The following is a 17487-nucleotide window of genomic DNA, read 5'->3' on the forward strand; positions in this document are numbered from 1 at the left end:
AGAATTCAATGTCGATGTTTGCCACATCTTTTTGTAACTGGAACATTTTTATTGATAAACACCTGAATAAAAATTGAATATTAGATAGATTAATTGCTAGTTTTTTATGTTGTAATTACATAACCAAAAGATTTGAGACTACACACTTTAAATACAAATCGGAAATAATATTCCATAGTAATGGCCAAACGAAAATGATTCGAATAAGTTCATATTAAATTTATTTTTTTTAAGGAAGCAAGCCTTTTATGTTATGATAAAAAAAAAAAAAAATGTCCAGAAGGGTTTGCATTTGCACGGTATAACCATGACTCATATTTCGTAACGTGAGACATTAATGCGCATGCGCTGCACAAATCAGACGGCACGAGCTCCAACCAAAACCGCTCACTGTTTATTGACCTGCGGTTTGGACGTGTAGTCAAGCTGGTATCAGCGCGTGCACCGCTGTCTGACCAATAGGAAGCGCTGTTGCTAGGCTCTGCGTAGCTGTCCAATGGAAAGCATCGTTCTCGGCCCAGGCGATGAGGGCAGGGTCGGATGTTGGATGGGTTTCGGCTCCAAATACTAGAAGTTAGTTTTCAGTTTGCGGCTTTAATTGATTGAGGATTTCTGGAGTGTGGTGTGTGTTGATAGAGATAGAGATAGAGATAGTAATGGGGGGCAGCAGCAGCTCCAGACACATCTCAATGGAGTCTGAGGACGCAGAAGGGCTGGTGTTTGTGAAGGGCATTCGGGTGAGTTTAATAGAGCAAAACTTAAAAGAGTTGCATTCTTCTCTTTCTGATAAAATACTGGCCAGTTTAGTTTCTTACACGAATTCTAAAGAAAAAAACAACAACCCCTAAACAAACAAAACAAAAACTCAGCTAGTAGATTATTTCGGATACAGTGTCGGTGGGTGTGTCTGGTGTTTAATCTCTCATTCCACTGACTGAGGCCTGTTCAGAAAGGTACAAGATGTTCTGTTTAGCACAGTCTGTAGACACGGTGATGTTGTTGTTGTTGTTGTTGTTGTTGTTGTTGTTGTTGTTATTATTATTACTACTATTATTACTATTATTACTGTTATGAGATGTCACTTATAATTCTTATTGATTGCTCAGTTGAATTGCACTGATTTAATCTAAACTTTAGAGTAAGAAAAAATATCAATTTATGTTGAACCTCAACTTTAATTTGGTGGCTCAGCGGGAAATGGTCAGCTCTGGGTTACTGATTGGAAGGTCAGGGGTTCAAGTCCCAGCTCTACCAAGCTGCATTGTTGGGCCCTTGAGCAAGGCCCTTAACCCTCTGTGCTCCCGGGGCTATATCATGGCTGACCCTGTGCTCCGACCCCAACTTCCTAACAAGCTGGGGTCGAAGAAAAGAATTTCACTGTGCTGTAATGTATACGTTACCAACAAAGGCTTCTTCTTCTTCTTAAAAAAACAACAACAAAAAACATTATAATGCAATTAACAAAAACATTTTAAAACCTGTATTTCATAAATTGGGATCTATGAAGTATTGCCAGGAAGATTTTTTTTATGTTATTACAGTGGTGGAAATTATAATTTAGCATTATTTACCATTATTATTCTTACAGTTATTAATCTGTGTGACTGGTCAGTTGAAAATGGGTTTAATCCAAATCTACACATCTTAAAAACATCTAGCCTATAAATCAGGTCAGTCTGTAGACTGTACATAATGTCTTCTGTTGGTGCAAAGTTCAGTAATGAAAAGCTCCAATAAATAGCCAAAATATTATTAAATTTGTATTATGTTCATTTAAAAAAAACCTGTATTGATATTATTGTGGAATTTGTTTTACAGTTAAAGTCCCTGGCTGTGAAAAGTCTGTCTTTGTGTTCAGGAGAATAAGGGCCAATAACTGCAATAAATTATGTTATGGTGCACATTTGCTTTATGTCTCTAATATCTAAATATTTATTCATCATAGTGAATCTGCTGTGATCATGGCTGGGAGTGTTCAATGTTTTTTTTTAATCATGTATTTTACACTGGAAAGGGTCCATGGCTGCAAAAAAGTAAGAAAACTTAGCATACACCATGTCTTTTATCTACACTTGCATCCTGGATTTTTAGTCACATTGTATAATATACTTTTTAATATACTTTTATATATACCTAATGTGAAAAAGGTTCCAAGTAGAACCCCTTTAAAAAGTTAGAACCGCTAACCTTCCAGGGACCCTTAAGGAAACATTTTTCTGAGTGAGCATGTACATTCTCTAAATATTTTTTTACTTGTGATTGACAGCTGACAGATAGAGTGGTTGATCGTATGAGGGAGCCTCCACCAGTACAGCGTCCTCAGTCCAAAAGCTTAACATGTCCTCCAATGGCTCAGCCTTTAAATCCTCAGAATAAGACCTTGGCCCCTACTGATGTTTTGGCACCGATATTGTCCAATCCTCCTTCTTATGCCAGCGCACTGGTACCACCACCTCTGCAGGAGCCCATCAGTCCCCTTGTTCCTCTTGTGTCAGTGAGTCCGGAGACTCCAGCACCACCTACATACACACCAACTGTTGAAGCAGTTCCCTCAGTCACTCATACTGCACCTGAGTCTGTGCCTGCTCCCGTGGCTTCGGTTCAGGAACATGTAGCAATATCCACGCTTACTGACTCTGTACCTCCAGGTCCACCTGCTGAATCCTTACCAATAACCGCATCTCCATTAACTTTCACTGAGCCTGCGGTCATGCCTCTACCTTCTGAACCTGTACCTGTAGTATTGTCACCTTCTACTGTGGACTGTTCTCCACTTCCACCTACAATTACTGATACTGTGACAACTGCTCCACCTAGTGAACTCATAGCCATACCTGTTGAAGCCCCAGCAATGCCATTAACTGATGATGTGATCACAGCTCCACCTGTTGAAGCCATACCCTTGCTTACCACTGTTGAACCCATTGACATAGCTGTGGAATCATCTGCCCCATCTACACCTACTCTGAACCTAGATACAACTATTCCTGTTGAACAAATAGAGTTGCCTACAACACCTACCTCTGAGCTGGTGGCTGAGACTGAAATGAAAATTTCACCTGATACACAGCTCCCAGGTCTCATTGAATCAGTGGAAATTTCAACAGACATGCCACATGAATTTGTTGAGCCCAAGGACTTGCCCAGCAACCTGAAAGAGCTGCTGCCTCCTCTGCCCTCTTCTGCTCTATCTGTGCCCTGTGAATTTCCCTCATTGGGGCAGATCAGATGCCCTCCCAATGAAGAGACCCCGGTTCCAACACCTGTTGTTAAACCAGCCGTTGCACCTGTACTGCCTCCCATAACTGAAACAGCGGGCCCACTTACTTCTCCACAGGCTGTCGGTAAGGCTAGGTTATCATGTTAATGATGTGTTCTCATCATGTTTTTGTTACTTGTAGCTAGAATGTGCTTTTTCTTAATTATCTTAAAGCCTTGTCTTTTCAGGAACAACAGTTTTGCTGTTTCTTTCATTTAGTCAATGAGGAAGACCTGAGGAAGCAGATCAGAGAGGAACTGCAGAAATTCCTGCAAGAAGAGATGAATATGGCACAGATTAAGCTCCAGCAACAGTAAGTGGATGACAATATCTAAACCCATCCATCCATCTTCTACCGCCTATCCTCTTCAGGGTCACGGGGAAACCTGGAGCCTATCCCAGGGCACATCGGGCACAAGGCGGGGTACACCCCAGACAGGGTGCCAGTCCATCACAGGCCACAATCACATACACATTCACACACCCACCCATAAAATACAGACACTTTAGACATGCCAATCCGCCTACCATGCATGTCTTGGAACTGGGGGGAAACCGGAGTACCCAGAGGAAACCCCCGCAGCACGGGGAGAACATGCAAACTCTGCACACACATGGCCATGGTGGGAATCGAACCCCCGACCCTGGAGGTGTGAGGCGAACGTGCTAACCACTAAGTCACTGTGCGCTCTATCTAAACCCCTTTTACATCAAATTTGCATTTACATCGGACAGTTGTCTGTGTTCATTATATCCATTATCACTTGTGGATTGTATGTCAAGATGTAGACCTAAAACTAGTGCTGATGTGTGTGTTTGCCTTTCAGGTTGAAGAAGGAGAAAGCTAAGGCTGAGGTAGAAGCTTATTCCAAAGCTCAACAGCAGATCCAGGCAGAGGTTCAGAAGATGCTGGAGAAAGAGCAGCTAACCCTTCAGCAGACTCTAAAAGATGTTATTATGCACAAGAACATTCAGGATGAGCAGCTTGCAAGACAGTATTATGTAAGACATACTGAGATCATTGCACATGCACAGTGTGCAGAGCCAGCTCTAACACATTTGGTGCCCTAGACAAGCTTTGATCCTTTTAACCAACATCTTTGCCAAAAATGTGCCACTTCTGCAACACTGTGTAAGTTTCTAATCACACCGGCTAAAGCAGGCACAAATGAGGACAGCCTCTTTTCTTCTGTGCAAGTGGTTCTGTCACTCATTTGCAACTGAGCATAAATTGAAACATAATGACCTTTAAGGTGTTTTATAATCAGATCAAATCTGGTTATATAAAAAAAAGTTTAAGCAAATTTTAACCAACAATTTCCTTATTGATCAGCTTCACTTTTAGCACATCTCTATGATGTCTGGTTAGAATTTGTAAATTTATGCAGTTAAGCTAAAAAAAAAAATCTCAATTTGATGTCATAAAATAGTTTCATGAATCTGTGTCACATGTTCTCACCATGTCTGAGTGGGTTTAACCCAGTAGGCTCTACAGTGACTGATCAGGATAAAGTGGTTACTGAAGATTAATGAATGAATTGTGTCATATACAAAAAAAGAGAGAGAATTTCATGCCGTTCACGTCAGCGTTTCCTGCGATTGTCTACAAGCAGGGTGTAGTCCTGCTTCATGCCCAATGTTCCTGGCATCCAGTCTCACCACAACCCTGACCAGAATAAATTGAATTGCATTGTATGCAGAATTGCATCCAATCCCTCACCATAACCCAGCCATAACTGAATGAATTCCCTGTGCATGTTTTACTAAGAAATAAGTCACTTTACAGAGGAAAAGGTGTTATGATTTAGATTTTACATTGTCTTTAAACATTGCTAAGCTTGCACTGGAGTATTGCTAAGCTTGCACTGGAGTTAACCGAGAAGTGCATTGTTGCTTGGAAACCATCATATGAAACCTGAGACATATATTCACAAAGGAAATATTAATTTTACATGATTGTACCATTTTACTAATGCCGAATGTCTTATTGTCTAACCATTTTAATGCAATTAACAAACACACTTTGTTCCTGAATCTTCTTACTTTCCCTTTGCCTCTCTTATTCTTTATTTTTTTTCTTTTCTTCCTTCTTCTGCTCCTGTGTTTCAGTGGATGGAGAGAAAGGTAAGTGCAGTGCAGCTCAGCCCTGCCTACAGCATGCTTTATTGCTATCATTCCCAGCTCCTCCTGAATTGCTCTCCTGGATTTCCTAATTGAGTTTAAAGCTGAGGTTCTCTATGTAAAATATTGGCTTTCCATTCAACTAGTGCATGATAAGGCACAATGCTCAGTTCTAATTGCACCACATCCTATACAGATATTGTTATTGAGGATGACTGCAGTAATTAGGTAGCTTAATATAGAGTCCCAGCTGATTTGTGCTCTTTGTGTAACAAGGCAGTGTTTCTGAAACAGATTCAGAAGCTGGAAGAAAAGGAGAGAGACCTGGCAAAGCAGGACCGTGTACAAAGCATGTACATGGAGCAGATAGCCAAGCTTGAGGAGAAGGTAAGAAATGTGCAAAATGACTCTATGGAAAAACAACAGTCATACCCATGCTCTTGGTATGTCCTTTGCTTTTTCTCATGCAGACTGCACAGTTCACCAGAGTCACAGCAGAGAGCTTCAAAAAGGGTCTGGAGGAAACCCACAAACGTTTCAAGTGAGTGAGCCTCAGCATGTGCTCTGTGCTCTCATTCGCGTAGCATGTTCACAAAACATTTAGAGGGTCAAATCTTAAATTTAGTACCATTATGCTATTGCAGAATCAAGTGGTTAAAAAAAACAACTCGCACTAAAGTAAACCTAACGAGAGGAGTGTGATTGGAAATGTATACTCTTCTCCCAGAATTACTTATGTGTTTGAGTATAGATGATGAGTTGTCCACTGCCTTTAATTAAATAAATAGGACAAGGACTTACAGTACTGCATATGGGCCCTAGATTGTAAATTACAACTACTCTGTCTAATGGGAGATGGTATAATCACAAATCTCTCTCTGTCTCTGTGTGTGTGTTTGTGTAGGAGATACCAGATTAAGCCAGTTTGCTCAGAGCTACAAAGTGAGATTTTGAAATGTTATTTGCAAAATACAGGCCAGATTTTGACATGCTCCAGTATTGCCTCACAGTACGTGAAGTGTGTGAACAATGCTAAACAGGTACAGCATACCTTTTGTGCTCTGATTGGTTTGAGAATAATGTTTTACATGGACAACAGTAATCCAATATTAACCCGATTAAGACGATACTCTGATTAAAAAACTACCATTGCTCTATGAGCAATTTTTAATTACCTTAATACGATTAAGGTCATACTCGAAGTAAACACAAATCGAATTAAGACATGTGGAGTATTCCTGTTTTAGTCACGTTATCGACTTGTATTACAGACATGTACACACCTTAATCACATGATTCACATCGTGTGAGAGTTGTGGTGTGGTGACATAATGACGTGCCAATAATCGATCTGTGTTCTATAACATGTAAAACTGGAACATGACAGGAGTATTCTAAAAGCGACTTATGTAAACACCTTAATCACAATATTGTCTTACTCAGAATAAGGTCACTAATTAGATTACTGCTGTCCATGTAAACGTAGTCATTAGGCTCTGCCTTTTATGTGAAATTTATGTGAAATCCTGATGAGTGTTTTTCAAGTTTATCCCTTAAAACCTGAACAGATTGTGTTAATATTTTCCTTGAAATAGGATTGCTTGTAATTTTAAACATGTGATTTCTCTTTTCAGAATGGTGAGAAGAAGGTGAGCACAGGAGGTTAAACCTGTTTCCAGGATGAGCACTACTCTTTTATTTATTTATTTATTTATATATATATATATATATATATATATATATATATATATATATATATATATATATATATATATATATATATATATATATACACACAGTATCTCACAAAAGTGAGTACACCCCTCACATTTTTGTAAATATTTGATTATCTCTTTCCATGTGACAACACTGAAGAACTGACACTTTGCTACAATGTAAAGTAGTGAGTGTACAGCTTGTGTAACAGTGTAAATTTGCTGTCCCCTCAAAATAACTCAACACACAGCCATTAATGTCTAAACCGCTGGCAACAAAAGTGAGTACACCCCTGAAGTGAAAGAGTACTCACTTTTGTTGCCAGCGGTTTAGACATTAATGGCTGTGTGCTGAGTTATTTTGAGGGGACAGCAAATTTACACTGTTACACAAGCTGTACACTCACTACTTTACATTGTAGCAAAGTGTCATTTCTTCAGTGTTGTCACATGAAAAGATATAATCAAATATTTACAAAAATGTGAGGGGTGTACTCACTTATGTGAGATACTGTGTGTGTGTGTGTGTGTGTGTGTGTGTGTATATGTATGTATGTATGTATGTATGTATGTATGTATATGTGTGTGTGTATATATATATATATATATATATATATATATATATATATATATATATATAATATATATATATAATCAGAGACAAGACGAGCATTACAAGCGAGTCCGCGCAGTTTTGCAAGATCCTGCCTTCAGTCAAGTTGCGTTGTTGTTACTATATGGAAAATGTTTATAGAGTTCATAAACAAATCACTGTGCCTTGATTCTAAAGACTATTTTGTTACTTCTAGAGATCTCTAAGATATTGCTTGTGAAGGAAGAACATGAAATACCCCCATGAAATAGTCAACAGTGTTCTCGTCTCTTTGCTTGTGAAGTTGTGAAGATGCGTGTCATTTGCAATTTAAATGCTGTGAGTGGGAGTGAGTGTGGAGCTGACCTGTATTTCAGAGGAAGACCTCTGCCAAGTCATAAACGTCTTTCAAAATTTGTCCACAAGGCTGTGCTGTGTTTTTAAATATTTTCCAACTCATCCATTCTAGAGTATTAAACCTTATCAGGATGCTTCATCACTTCCTAACATCACCAATCAGTGTTACAACATGTGTTATTCAGTACAGATGTGTGATATGCAAAGTGCTAATTAGTCCAAAAATTAATTCAATTCAATAATGTAATCTAATGGTGGCAAGACAGAGCCTCAACCGTAATGAGATGCAGAGTTATAGGGCAGTATCCCACTTTACTCCACCTGTATAACACACTTGTTGTCATCCCTTAAAGCTGTCAGATGCGCTCACTCACTCCCACACACAATATCACACATTCCCTCGCTCACTTGGTTTCACACGTGCCTGCACTTACACATGTGACCCAGCCATACTGAAATATGTTCAAGCTCTTCTTCCATGTTTAAGCTAAAAAGAGCATGACAGGAGCTGCATCTGACATTTAAGACTAAAGCTCTATAAACATGAAGTGGGGGGCTGACTTTGTGCTAATGACCTTTTTTATTGCTCTGAAAAACCAAACATTATGAAAGTTAATAGAGGCCATACTGGCCGGGTTGAATTCCTTATTACATTTTTGGCTGTCAAAACAAAAGTGACCTTGATCAGACATTGAGCTCAGGCATTTTATTAGACGTGCAATAGCTCCTGCACATTAAACAGCTGGGCTCAAAAATAGGAAATGGCCTCCTGCAGTAGTGAATTATAGTTGCAATCAAAATTATTCAACCCCCAGGTTTATTGTCAAAATTTGCAGACTTTCAGCTGTTTGTAATGAACAAATCAAACAAAAGCAACTGAAATAGTTCAACACGACCAATGCTTCAAGTGGTTTCCCCAAATTCAACTGAAACTGCAACTTATAATGACTTCTCCACTTTCAAAATTATTCAACCCCCTGAATAGAATGCCTCACAACAACACAAATATACAAAACATTGTCTGAAGCACATCTGATGCAATTAATCAAGGGCTTCATTAGCGGCACCAGGTGTGCTTGAGCTGGAATACATGAAATACTTGAACTGGCTATGGGCAGAAAATACATTAAATACCTGGTCGGTGCAATAAAAGGAAGCTATCAACGGTTGCAACCAGATTTCTGAGAAGGCAGGTTGTGAAAAACCCTCAAGTGACTGCAAAAGACCTGCAGCAAGACTTAGTGGCAACAGGCACTGAGGTTTCAGTGAGCACATTAAGGCGCATACTAAATGCAGAAGGTTTCCATGACAGAATTAGAAGACGTAGACCACTACTGACCTAAAAGCAGAAGAAAGGTCGCCTTAAAATCATATAAATAAGCCACAGAAGTTTTGAGATTCTGTTCTGTGGAGCGATGAAACAAAACTGGAACTTTTCGGCGCAATGGATCAGCAGTATGTCTGGAGGAAGAAGAATGAAGAAAGAAGACTCTGTCCACAGTCAAGCATGGTGGTGGCTCAGTGATGCTCTGGGGCTGCTTTGCATCCTCTGGCACTGGAAACCTGTAGTGTGTGGAAGGCAAGATGGATTTATGGAAGTATCAGGAAATCCTAGGAGAAAACATCATGCCATCTGTCAGGAAGCTGAAGCTTGTGCGTCATTGGACCTTCAAACAGGACAATGATCCCAAGCATACCTCAAATTCCACCAAGGTTTTGTTGCAGAAGAATCCTGGAAGATTCTACAGGACCATCACAGTCACCTGACTTGAACCCCGTAGAAAATGTCTGATGGGATTTGAAGAAGGCGGTTCCAGCACACAAACCCAAGAATATTACTGAACTGGAGGCCATTGCTCATGAGGAATGGACTAAGATTCCTCAGGAACGCTGCCAGAAGCTATGTATCTCGTTTGCAGTAGGCCATAACAGCAGAAGGGTGCTCTATCAAGTACTAAAGACGCTTTCCATGAAGGAGTTGAATAATTTTGAGACTGGAGAAGTCATTATAAGTTGTATTTTCAATTGGATTTTGGGAAACCACTTGAAGCATTGGTCGTGTTGAACTATTTCAATTGCTTTTGTTTGATTGGTTCATTGCAAACAGCTGAAAGTCTGTAAATTTTGATAATAAACCTGATTTGCAATGTGGGTTGAATACTTTTGATTGCAACTGTATATTGTTGTCTGTGTATGAAAAACAGACAAAAGACCTGCTTTTGGTTGATGGAAATTGATTATTGAATTTTGTCCCATAATGTATATGCCTCTGGGATGGCCAGTTCTAAATTTAAGCCTCCACTGCCTATTTAACATTGATCTTCCCCTGTGTGGTGCAGGACAAGCCAGTGCCACGTGGCTTACTGTAATATTGATGTGGAGGCCATCCTAAATTAAGCTCTTTTACTGAGACTGGATACCCTTCAATATTGGAAGGAAAACACGAGTTTGTGTACTGAATACAGCAATGTCCTTGAACAGAAGAGCAAATTGTATGTGTGTGTGTGTGTGTGTGTGTGGAAAATAAGGTGAATGACTCCAGTCTTCTTTTACATTCTGCAGTGTTGAAACAAACCAGGCATTTCCCTTGTTTGCAAGATACTTGGTGTAAGGCCAACTATTTGATGCTCAAGTGATGTTCAGTTGTTTGCCTTTTTGGCTACAACTAACTGTGTGTGTGTTCATAGTAATTTGCTAAATAGTAATTTGTATAATGACTTGATAGTCCAAGAGAAGAACACAAAGAGGAAAAAGGTGTAATAAAAAGATGGTACTACTTCAGCAAGGGTCAAAGGTGAGCTGGTTTCTGCTGGATACTGCAGTAATTTTATGTGTTGAACCCGAGAGACATATTTTTGCCTAATTTATTACAAATACTTGTATGTGTTGTCTATGTATTCTAATATTGATACATACAGTATTTAATGTGTGTATATACACATCGCAATTATCGAATTCTATGTACAGTGTTATAAAAACATGCAGTTTTCAACAGCACAGTGAATGTCATACTATTATACTAAATTTGAAGTTCATATAAATAGTAATAAACTGATATTAATTCATATATTCACATCTAATGCAGTTCCATCTATAGCACACACTTGAGTCAATTTCTTTCCATTATGACCATAATGAAGATTTTTGAGGCTACAATGTGTACTGGTGTTCCTGCAAGTACTGGTACTTAGTCAACATCCTCAGATGAAAGACACTTTTGTTTGGCTTCATGATCCTCGAATGTCACTTTTTTATTTCTCTTGGGATCAATCCATGAGTTTTTTATGACTGAATTTGTGGGCATTGGATCTGTCTCGATGATGGACACCACCCGCTTTTTCATCTTACTTTTTAGAACCTTTTGAAATTTCTGCCGCGTGAAAGCGTAGAGGAGCGGATGGAAGACTGTTGTTCCATACGCCATGACCAGGAGGCCCAGACGTAGCTTCACATTGAGGTCACTGGGGCCTGTGCTGAGGATGATGCTGTTTAGAACAGTAATAGGGGTCCAGCACAGAAGGAAAGTGGAGATGATAAGGAGTGACATGCGGAACACCCGCTTCTGTCTCTCCCGCCGCTCGCGGTGACGTTTCACTGCTCGCCGCAGGGCAATGATCACAGACACTGAGGTTCTCATGCCCAGTGGCACATTACGGTTCCCACTGCTCGCCTGAGAGCCATCTGTGACTTCGGGCAGCTGCTGTTGTGAGGACGACATGAGTGAGATGTTCTTTTTCCATCGCATCTTCTTCTTCTTCTGTGAGGCGTGAAAGCGTGTTCCGATGCGGATGTTTAGCGCCTGCAGGATTTTAGAGTAAGTGACCAGCATGACCACAGCAGTGAAGCAGAAGATAGGGATCTGTGCAACCAGGTGGTAATATAGGCCTAACTCTGTGTAGTACTCATTAACATGCACCACAACAGTTTGGTTAGCTTTGGTTGGCTCTGGTCCTAAGAAGCCCACCTCAATGAAGGGCACCAGGAAACTAAGAAAAGACAGCACCCAGATACCCCCCAACAGAGTCACCGCTCGGCCCATGGTCAGCACACGATTGGCTGGTTTGACAGAGATATCATAGCGGTCCAGTGTGATGGCTAAGACATTTGCTGCCGTAGCCACGCTAGCGAAGGACACACAGGCCTCATGGAAGCAGCAAACCAGCACAGTGTCACCTTGTAGTGAGAGAAGCAGCACAACGATGGTCAGCGGGATGCAGCACACACACACCAGCACATCGAGTACGTGCAGGTTCATGGTCACGAGGTTGCTAACAGAGTTGACCAGGTTGGACTTCATGCAGTACAGGACGAGCACAGTGAGGTTGCTGCTCAGGCCCAGCACTATCTCCAGCATCAGGAAGCCGGTCAGGGAGACCTGAAAGCTGAGGGGGTAGGGGTGAGGTTCGTCAGCCGTCATGGCTGGGCTTACGGTCTCAGTGATGTCCAAGACTGTAACGTTACTCATGATGCCTTCTTCCTCCTGTGCTGAAGGGATAGGCTTGTGCATTATCCTGTTCAAAATAAATGGGGGCAGAATTAGAAAGCAGAATCAGGACAATATCACGGAGATTAAATGTTCGAATGATCAAAGGTGGTACATTGAACTATGCTTATGAGTGTTCAGTAACTAAAGAGGTTTGTGTATAATTTTATATGTAATATTAATAATGTATTCTCATGGGTACCATAAATAACTATACATATTCATGCTTGTATTTTTTTTGCTTATAAAATTAATATCTGTGAGGCAGGGATGAGGAAAGCTCTGCAAATTTCAGTTTGTTGTTGTTAGGCTGTGATGTTCCACAGAAATTAAATGAATGTTAACGTTGCATGTTTTATCTAGTTCTTTCAGACTTGACAAATGTACAGGAAACAGTCTGGGGCAGAGATTTTTGGAAAGCAACCTTGAAAACAAAGTGCTACAGACACAAATGCCAATGACCTTTATTTATATATATATATATATATATATATATATATATATATATATATATATATATATATATATATATATATATAAAATGTAATGTCTTTTTAAAATAAAAATCCAGCCACCTGCACTTCAACAGGTATAAAGTATTTTCTCAGCATCTTCACACTACCATGTACCGTATAGATGGTCAGAGGACAAGTAAATAATAATAAAAAAATTCAATGTGATGGCCTCTTGCTTTTCTCAGCCTAAAAAGTATTTTGGTTTTTATTTTGTCTAAGCCATTTGCATTGTGTGTTTGTACAAAGAGGAAGACCAATAGCAGAGGCATAGGACTGGTGGTAGGGTGTGAGGACAGCATGTATTATATAAAGCTGCTTCAAGGTCGCTGTATGGATACTGATGGCCACATAAAGCTCAAGGTGACATTTAAAAAACAGAATTAAAATGAGGTTTAGGGGCAGAATTGAATTGAAGATAACATGCTGGAGTTGTTGTCAGATATCCAAATATGCCTTGACAATATCCTTATAACAATAATTTAACTCAGACAAACTTGCCCCCAGGCTTGGGGATTAACGAAGTACATGTAACTGCATTACGTAATCAGGATACAAAAAACTGGTAACTGTAATCCGTTACAGTTACGTCAAAAAACAAATGAATCAGATTACAGGCACATTTTGTAAAAAATGGGAATACTATCAGGATTACATTTTTTTTTCATTTAAGAGCAAAGAAATTAATCTTTTAACACAACACAATATAGACAGCTGCTTGAGTTCTGGTTCTCTCTTGCCAGTCGTGACTCACATGAGCATCCTCCTGGTGCATGCACAAATACATTGAGAATAAAGTGAATTTGGTAGAAATGAACAAAAATTGTTCTCTGAAATGCTTTAGTTAGGGTGACCATACATTTCGGACCTTTTTCGGTCTTTAAAAAAGCATCTGGTATGGATTTCGAAATTTGAGAAAATGTCCGGGATTCGGCTTTAGTTTCATTATGATGTGCTTATGGTTTAATACTGCATCATGTGTGCGCATGTTTGCATTGCTTTAACCCCTCTCACCTCCTCGCACCTTCTCGCACACCAATTGGTCGATTCTAAAATGCCTCTCAACTATTATCCTACTCTCAGCGAACACGTGAAGGTGAAGCGCTGTTGTGTGTGGCATCAAACAGTTGCTTGAGAATAGCAGCAAATGACACCTGTCCTGAGTCGAAACAATGACCATGGCCATATAAGGTCATATTTAATTTCATGCTATCACATTGCTTCATTTTACATGGCAATTCAAATGTGTAAATGATAGCAGAAGGGGCAGAAGGTACACTTATAGTATCTAATATTTTCTTTTCTTCCAGGGACATTCAAAATAATGTAGGAATTTATACATATTTATTTGATGTTAATGGTGCTAATAGTGTGTCTTTTAACACTAGTGTAAGTAACACTGTTACTATGGATGCAGGGGTCCTCTTTTTGGAAAACCAGAATATGGTCACACTAACTTTTGTGATGTAATGTTACCTACATCAGGGACAGTGATCTTTTATTTATTCATTTATTTATTTATTTTCTTAAAACAAATCTTAACATTTTAAAATATTAAGCTCTAAAATAAGCTCTAAATAAAAGTATTTTAGATCATATTGCTTTTCTCTTGACTTGATTTACATATGTAATCCCAAAAGTAATCACATCACATTATTTTCATAGTGTGATACTTGGATTACGTTACTGATAAAAAGTTTTAATGAAGTAATTTGTAACTGTAACGGAATACATTTTTAAAGTAACCCTCCCAACCCTGCTTACCCCTCTCCAGAGCTCTGTCTCCTTCAGTACCCACAGCCTGTGGTTGGCCCAGAAGAGTCTGGGTGGAGTCCAAGTCGAACATCACACCCAAGCATTTTCAAAGGAGAGTTTTGCACCTTTTGTAATCCTTGCAGTCCAGCAGGGAATTCACATCTCCTGGTTTCCACAATAGGTTGGTACTTCTTTATTTTTTTATCAAACTGATTGCAACTCTTGGGTCACTGCCATGTTCTGGTTTAAAAGTAATAGGTCAGTATTCACATTCCATGTGGGTCATGGATAAAACTGTCCTATATCTCTCCCATTTAGAAACCCCGTTCTGTCCAAGTTTCATGCAATTAGATACAGTATTAAAACCCATAAAGGAAATCCAGTGAATCGTTTGGAATGATCCAGAGCAAAGTTCACACATTGATCTATTAATACATCCACTTCAGGTTTAAAAATAACAGTCTTTTAAAGCTTCAGATGTTTCCAGTTATTCATAGGATTCAAATGACCCTGTTCTATATCAATGTGACTTTCTGTTGGCTGCACTGTATTCCCGTAATTAAGATTTTATGGACGAAGCACGGTGATAAGTCCTTATTGATTTGCTGTTGTTGATTTACATAAGCCTCCACCAAGGAAACCAAGGTCACAGTATTGGTGAGGTCAGCCCTTGTGAGTGGTTATGTGTATGTGGAGGGGGGACTTTCATCCCCCTTGTTAACAGTAGCCCATAAATCCAGATTTTGTCATTGCTGTTGCGAATAATAAATCCATCCCCTTCCACTGAAGTACATTTAGTCATTTATTTCATGCCACTGTTTTGCTTGTTCATGGAAATAATGACATTTTCCATCTCCAGTATAAGCTCCACTGAACAATCTGGATTCATATGCCTTATGGACAGTCAACTTATACAGAGGATAAGTGTTGAGTCCTATTGCCATGGGTCCTGTCTTGGCAAATTTCCACAAGGTATTGGACTGGTGCTTGTGTGGACCACGCATTGCATCAAAAGCACATTCCCTTTCAGCTCCATTTCTCCAGATGCCTGACAGAGGAAGACAGAGCAGAAAAGCCTCCATGAACAAAACAACCTGCACTAAGCCTGTCACCAATCCCTGACGTAAGTACGGCCATGCATTACCCATATGTGCTCCTGTTGCAAACTGAGGAAGTCCATTGCCTCTGGATTTGATTATGGTCTCTATTAAGGTAAGAGCAAGGACAGCTGGGGAGCTGCAGAGGATAAGGACCAGAAGCTTGCATCTACTATACGTACACACAGCTTCCCACCCTGAGCAAGTCCTTTTTAGGAAAGGTGTATGTGATCATAAACTGAGGGCCGAATCTCTCTCACTGTGCATTTTTCCATGTATGTTCTTGGATTTTATAATAATAATGTTTAAAGGAATTGTTGGATTAAGGTCTTTTAAGATAATAGAAAAATAAATTGTGTAAAAATAGAGTTTTCCCCAAACACCATAGCCCATTTATTATCCATGAGAATTAACACAATCTGATGCTGAGAACAAGCAATCCAGTTTGAAGCTGAAGATTGTTTTGGAGTGCTGAATTAGAAGCTAACGAAGACGATATTTGTATACTACACGAGGCTTAACATTACCCAGCTAAAAGCACAGGAGATTCATGCAAACAGTGTACTGATGGTACTGACTTCTGTTGCATCTTTTTCCCCTCTATCGTTCTCTCTATCTTTCAAAGAAGAGCTGGTGTATCCATGGGAACCCAAACTCATGAGCTCTGCTTTCTCAGATAACACCTCACTATAGAAGTTCAATCTGTAACCAAACAAGTGACTTTCCGAGATACGGCTGATCATCACAGAGAGTGTGTATCCTTCTTAATAGTCAAGGTTGTTGATGTCACCAACTTACCTCTAATGTAAAGAGAGTCCCAGCAGGTACCCGTTTCAAAAGAATCTTACAAATCCCAAGTGGTGTAAAAGGAATTATGTTGCTTGAGGATTTCGCTATGGTATTTCCCTGAGGTTTCCAGATTTGCCCCGGAGAGAAGCATTAAACCTTCATATTCCTTTCATCATCCAAACAGTCAAGAGTGCCAAGAAAATGAGAATAAGCAGGCTAATACAGGCAGTCCTCACACTTTCTTGTCTTGTCCTCCTTGTCCCTGCTTTCTATCTTTCTTCTTCTCTCTTACACACATATACACATGAACACACACTGCCCTCTCTAGCTCTGCTTTGCTTTTCACGCTGTGGTGTGTGTCAGCGTGTGTGAAAGCTTGGCTCATCTACCCCAGCACGCTGTTGCACACTCTCACCCCACTCCTACTCTCTCTCTCTCTCTCTCTCTCTCTCTCTCTCTCTCTCTCTCTTCCTCTCTCTCTCTTCCTCACTCTCACACTGCGGAGGTTTTGCAGTGCTACTCTCCGTCCTGATTGGTTTGTTATAATGGAGTTAACCCTTTTGTCTCCTGCAAGAGAAAAGCACTCCTGCTTTTGTTTTTTACCAATTCTCGCCAAGCATTAAGTGATGTGTGCTAGAGATCTGCTTGTGATCTGTATGAAGCTTGAACTACTGAGCACATGATGTTGCAACACCTGTTTCCTATTTTCATATTCCATGATCAAAATGGATAGTTCTCCTCAGGGATGAAGGGGACAGAGAGGATATGCTGGTAACTGATGAGTAGATTACTTTTGGTGTGTGTGTG

General features: G+C 39.8%; 2 protein-coding genes across 5 annotated transcripts; one reads left to right on the top strand and one right to left on the bottom strand.

The window, feature by feature from the left end:
- The first annotated feature begins 395 nt into the window (after positions 1 to 395).
- chchd3b (coiled-coil-helix-coiled-coil-helix domain containing 3b) lies at positions 396 to 8112 on the top strand. 3 transcript variants are annotated; one of them, XM_053685785.1, is made up of 10 exons: positions 396 to 737; positions 1946 to 2033; positions 2267 to 3344; positions 3479 to 3572; positions 4087 to 4261; positions 5369 to 5383; positions 5675 to 5767; positions 5851 to 5921; positions 6285 to 6420; positions 7015 to 8112. In XM_053685785.1, exons 2-10 carry the CDS (start codon positions 1962 to 1964, stop codon positions 7045 to 7047), a joined length of 1767 nt encoding a protein of 588 aa, XP_053541760.1. In that variant the 5' UTR covers positions 396 to 737; positions 1946 to 1961; the 3' UTR covers positions 7048 to 8112. The 3 variants fall into 3 exon arrangements, with proteins under 3 accessions (XP_053541760.1, XP_017341099.1, XP_053541761.1); XM_017485610.3 differs by lacking the exon at positions 1946 to 2033; XM_053685786.1 differs by lacking the exons at positions 1946 to 2033; positions 5369 to 5383 and having other exon boundaries at positions 398 to 737.
- Positions 8113 to 10890: 2778 nt separating this feature from the next.
- Positions 10891 to 17146, bottom strand: gpr22b (G protein-coupled receptor 22b). Of its 2 annotated transcripts, XM_017485611.3 has the most exons (3): positions 16690 to 17146; positions 14804 to 15842; positions 10891 to 12555 (listed from the first exon to the last, which is right to left on the bottom strand). In XM_017485611.3, the coding sequence occupies exon 3, from the start codon at positions 12549 to 12551 to the stop codon at positions 11232 to 11234; it is 1320 nt and encodes a 439-aa protein (XP_017341100.2). In that variant the 5' UTR covers positions 12552 to 12555; positions 14804 to 15842; positions 16690 to 17146; the 3' UTR covers positions 10891 to 11231. The 2 variants fall into 2 exon arrangements, with proteins under 2 accessions (XP_017341100.2, XP_053541763.1); XM_053685788.1 differs by lacking the exon at positions 14804 to 15842.
- Between the last annotated feature and the right edge of the window lie 341 nt (positions 17147 to 17487).

This window comes from Ictalurus punctatus, chromosome 14, assembly GCF_001660625.3.
Source record: "Ictalurus punctatus breed USDA103 chromosome 14, Coco_2.0, whole genome shotgun sequence".
NCBI lineage: Eukaryota > Metazoa > Chordata > Actinopteri > Siluriformes > Ictaluridae > Ictalurus > Ictalurus punctatus.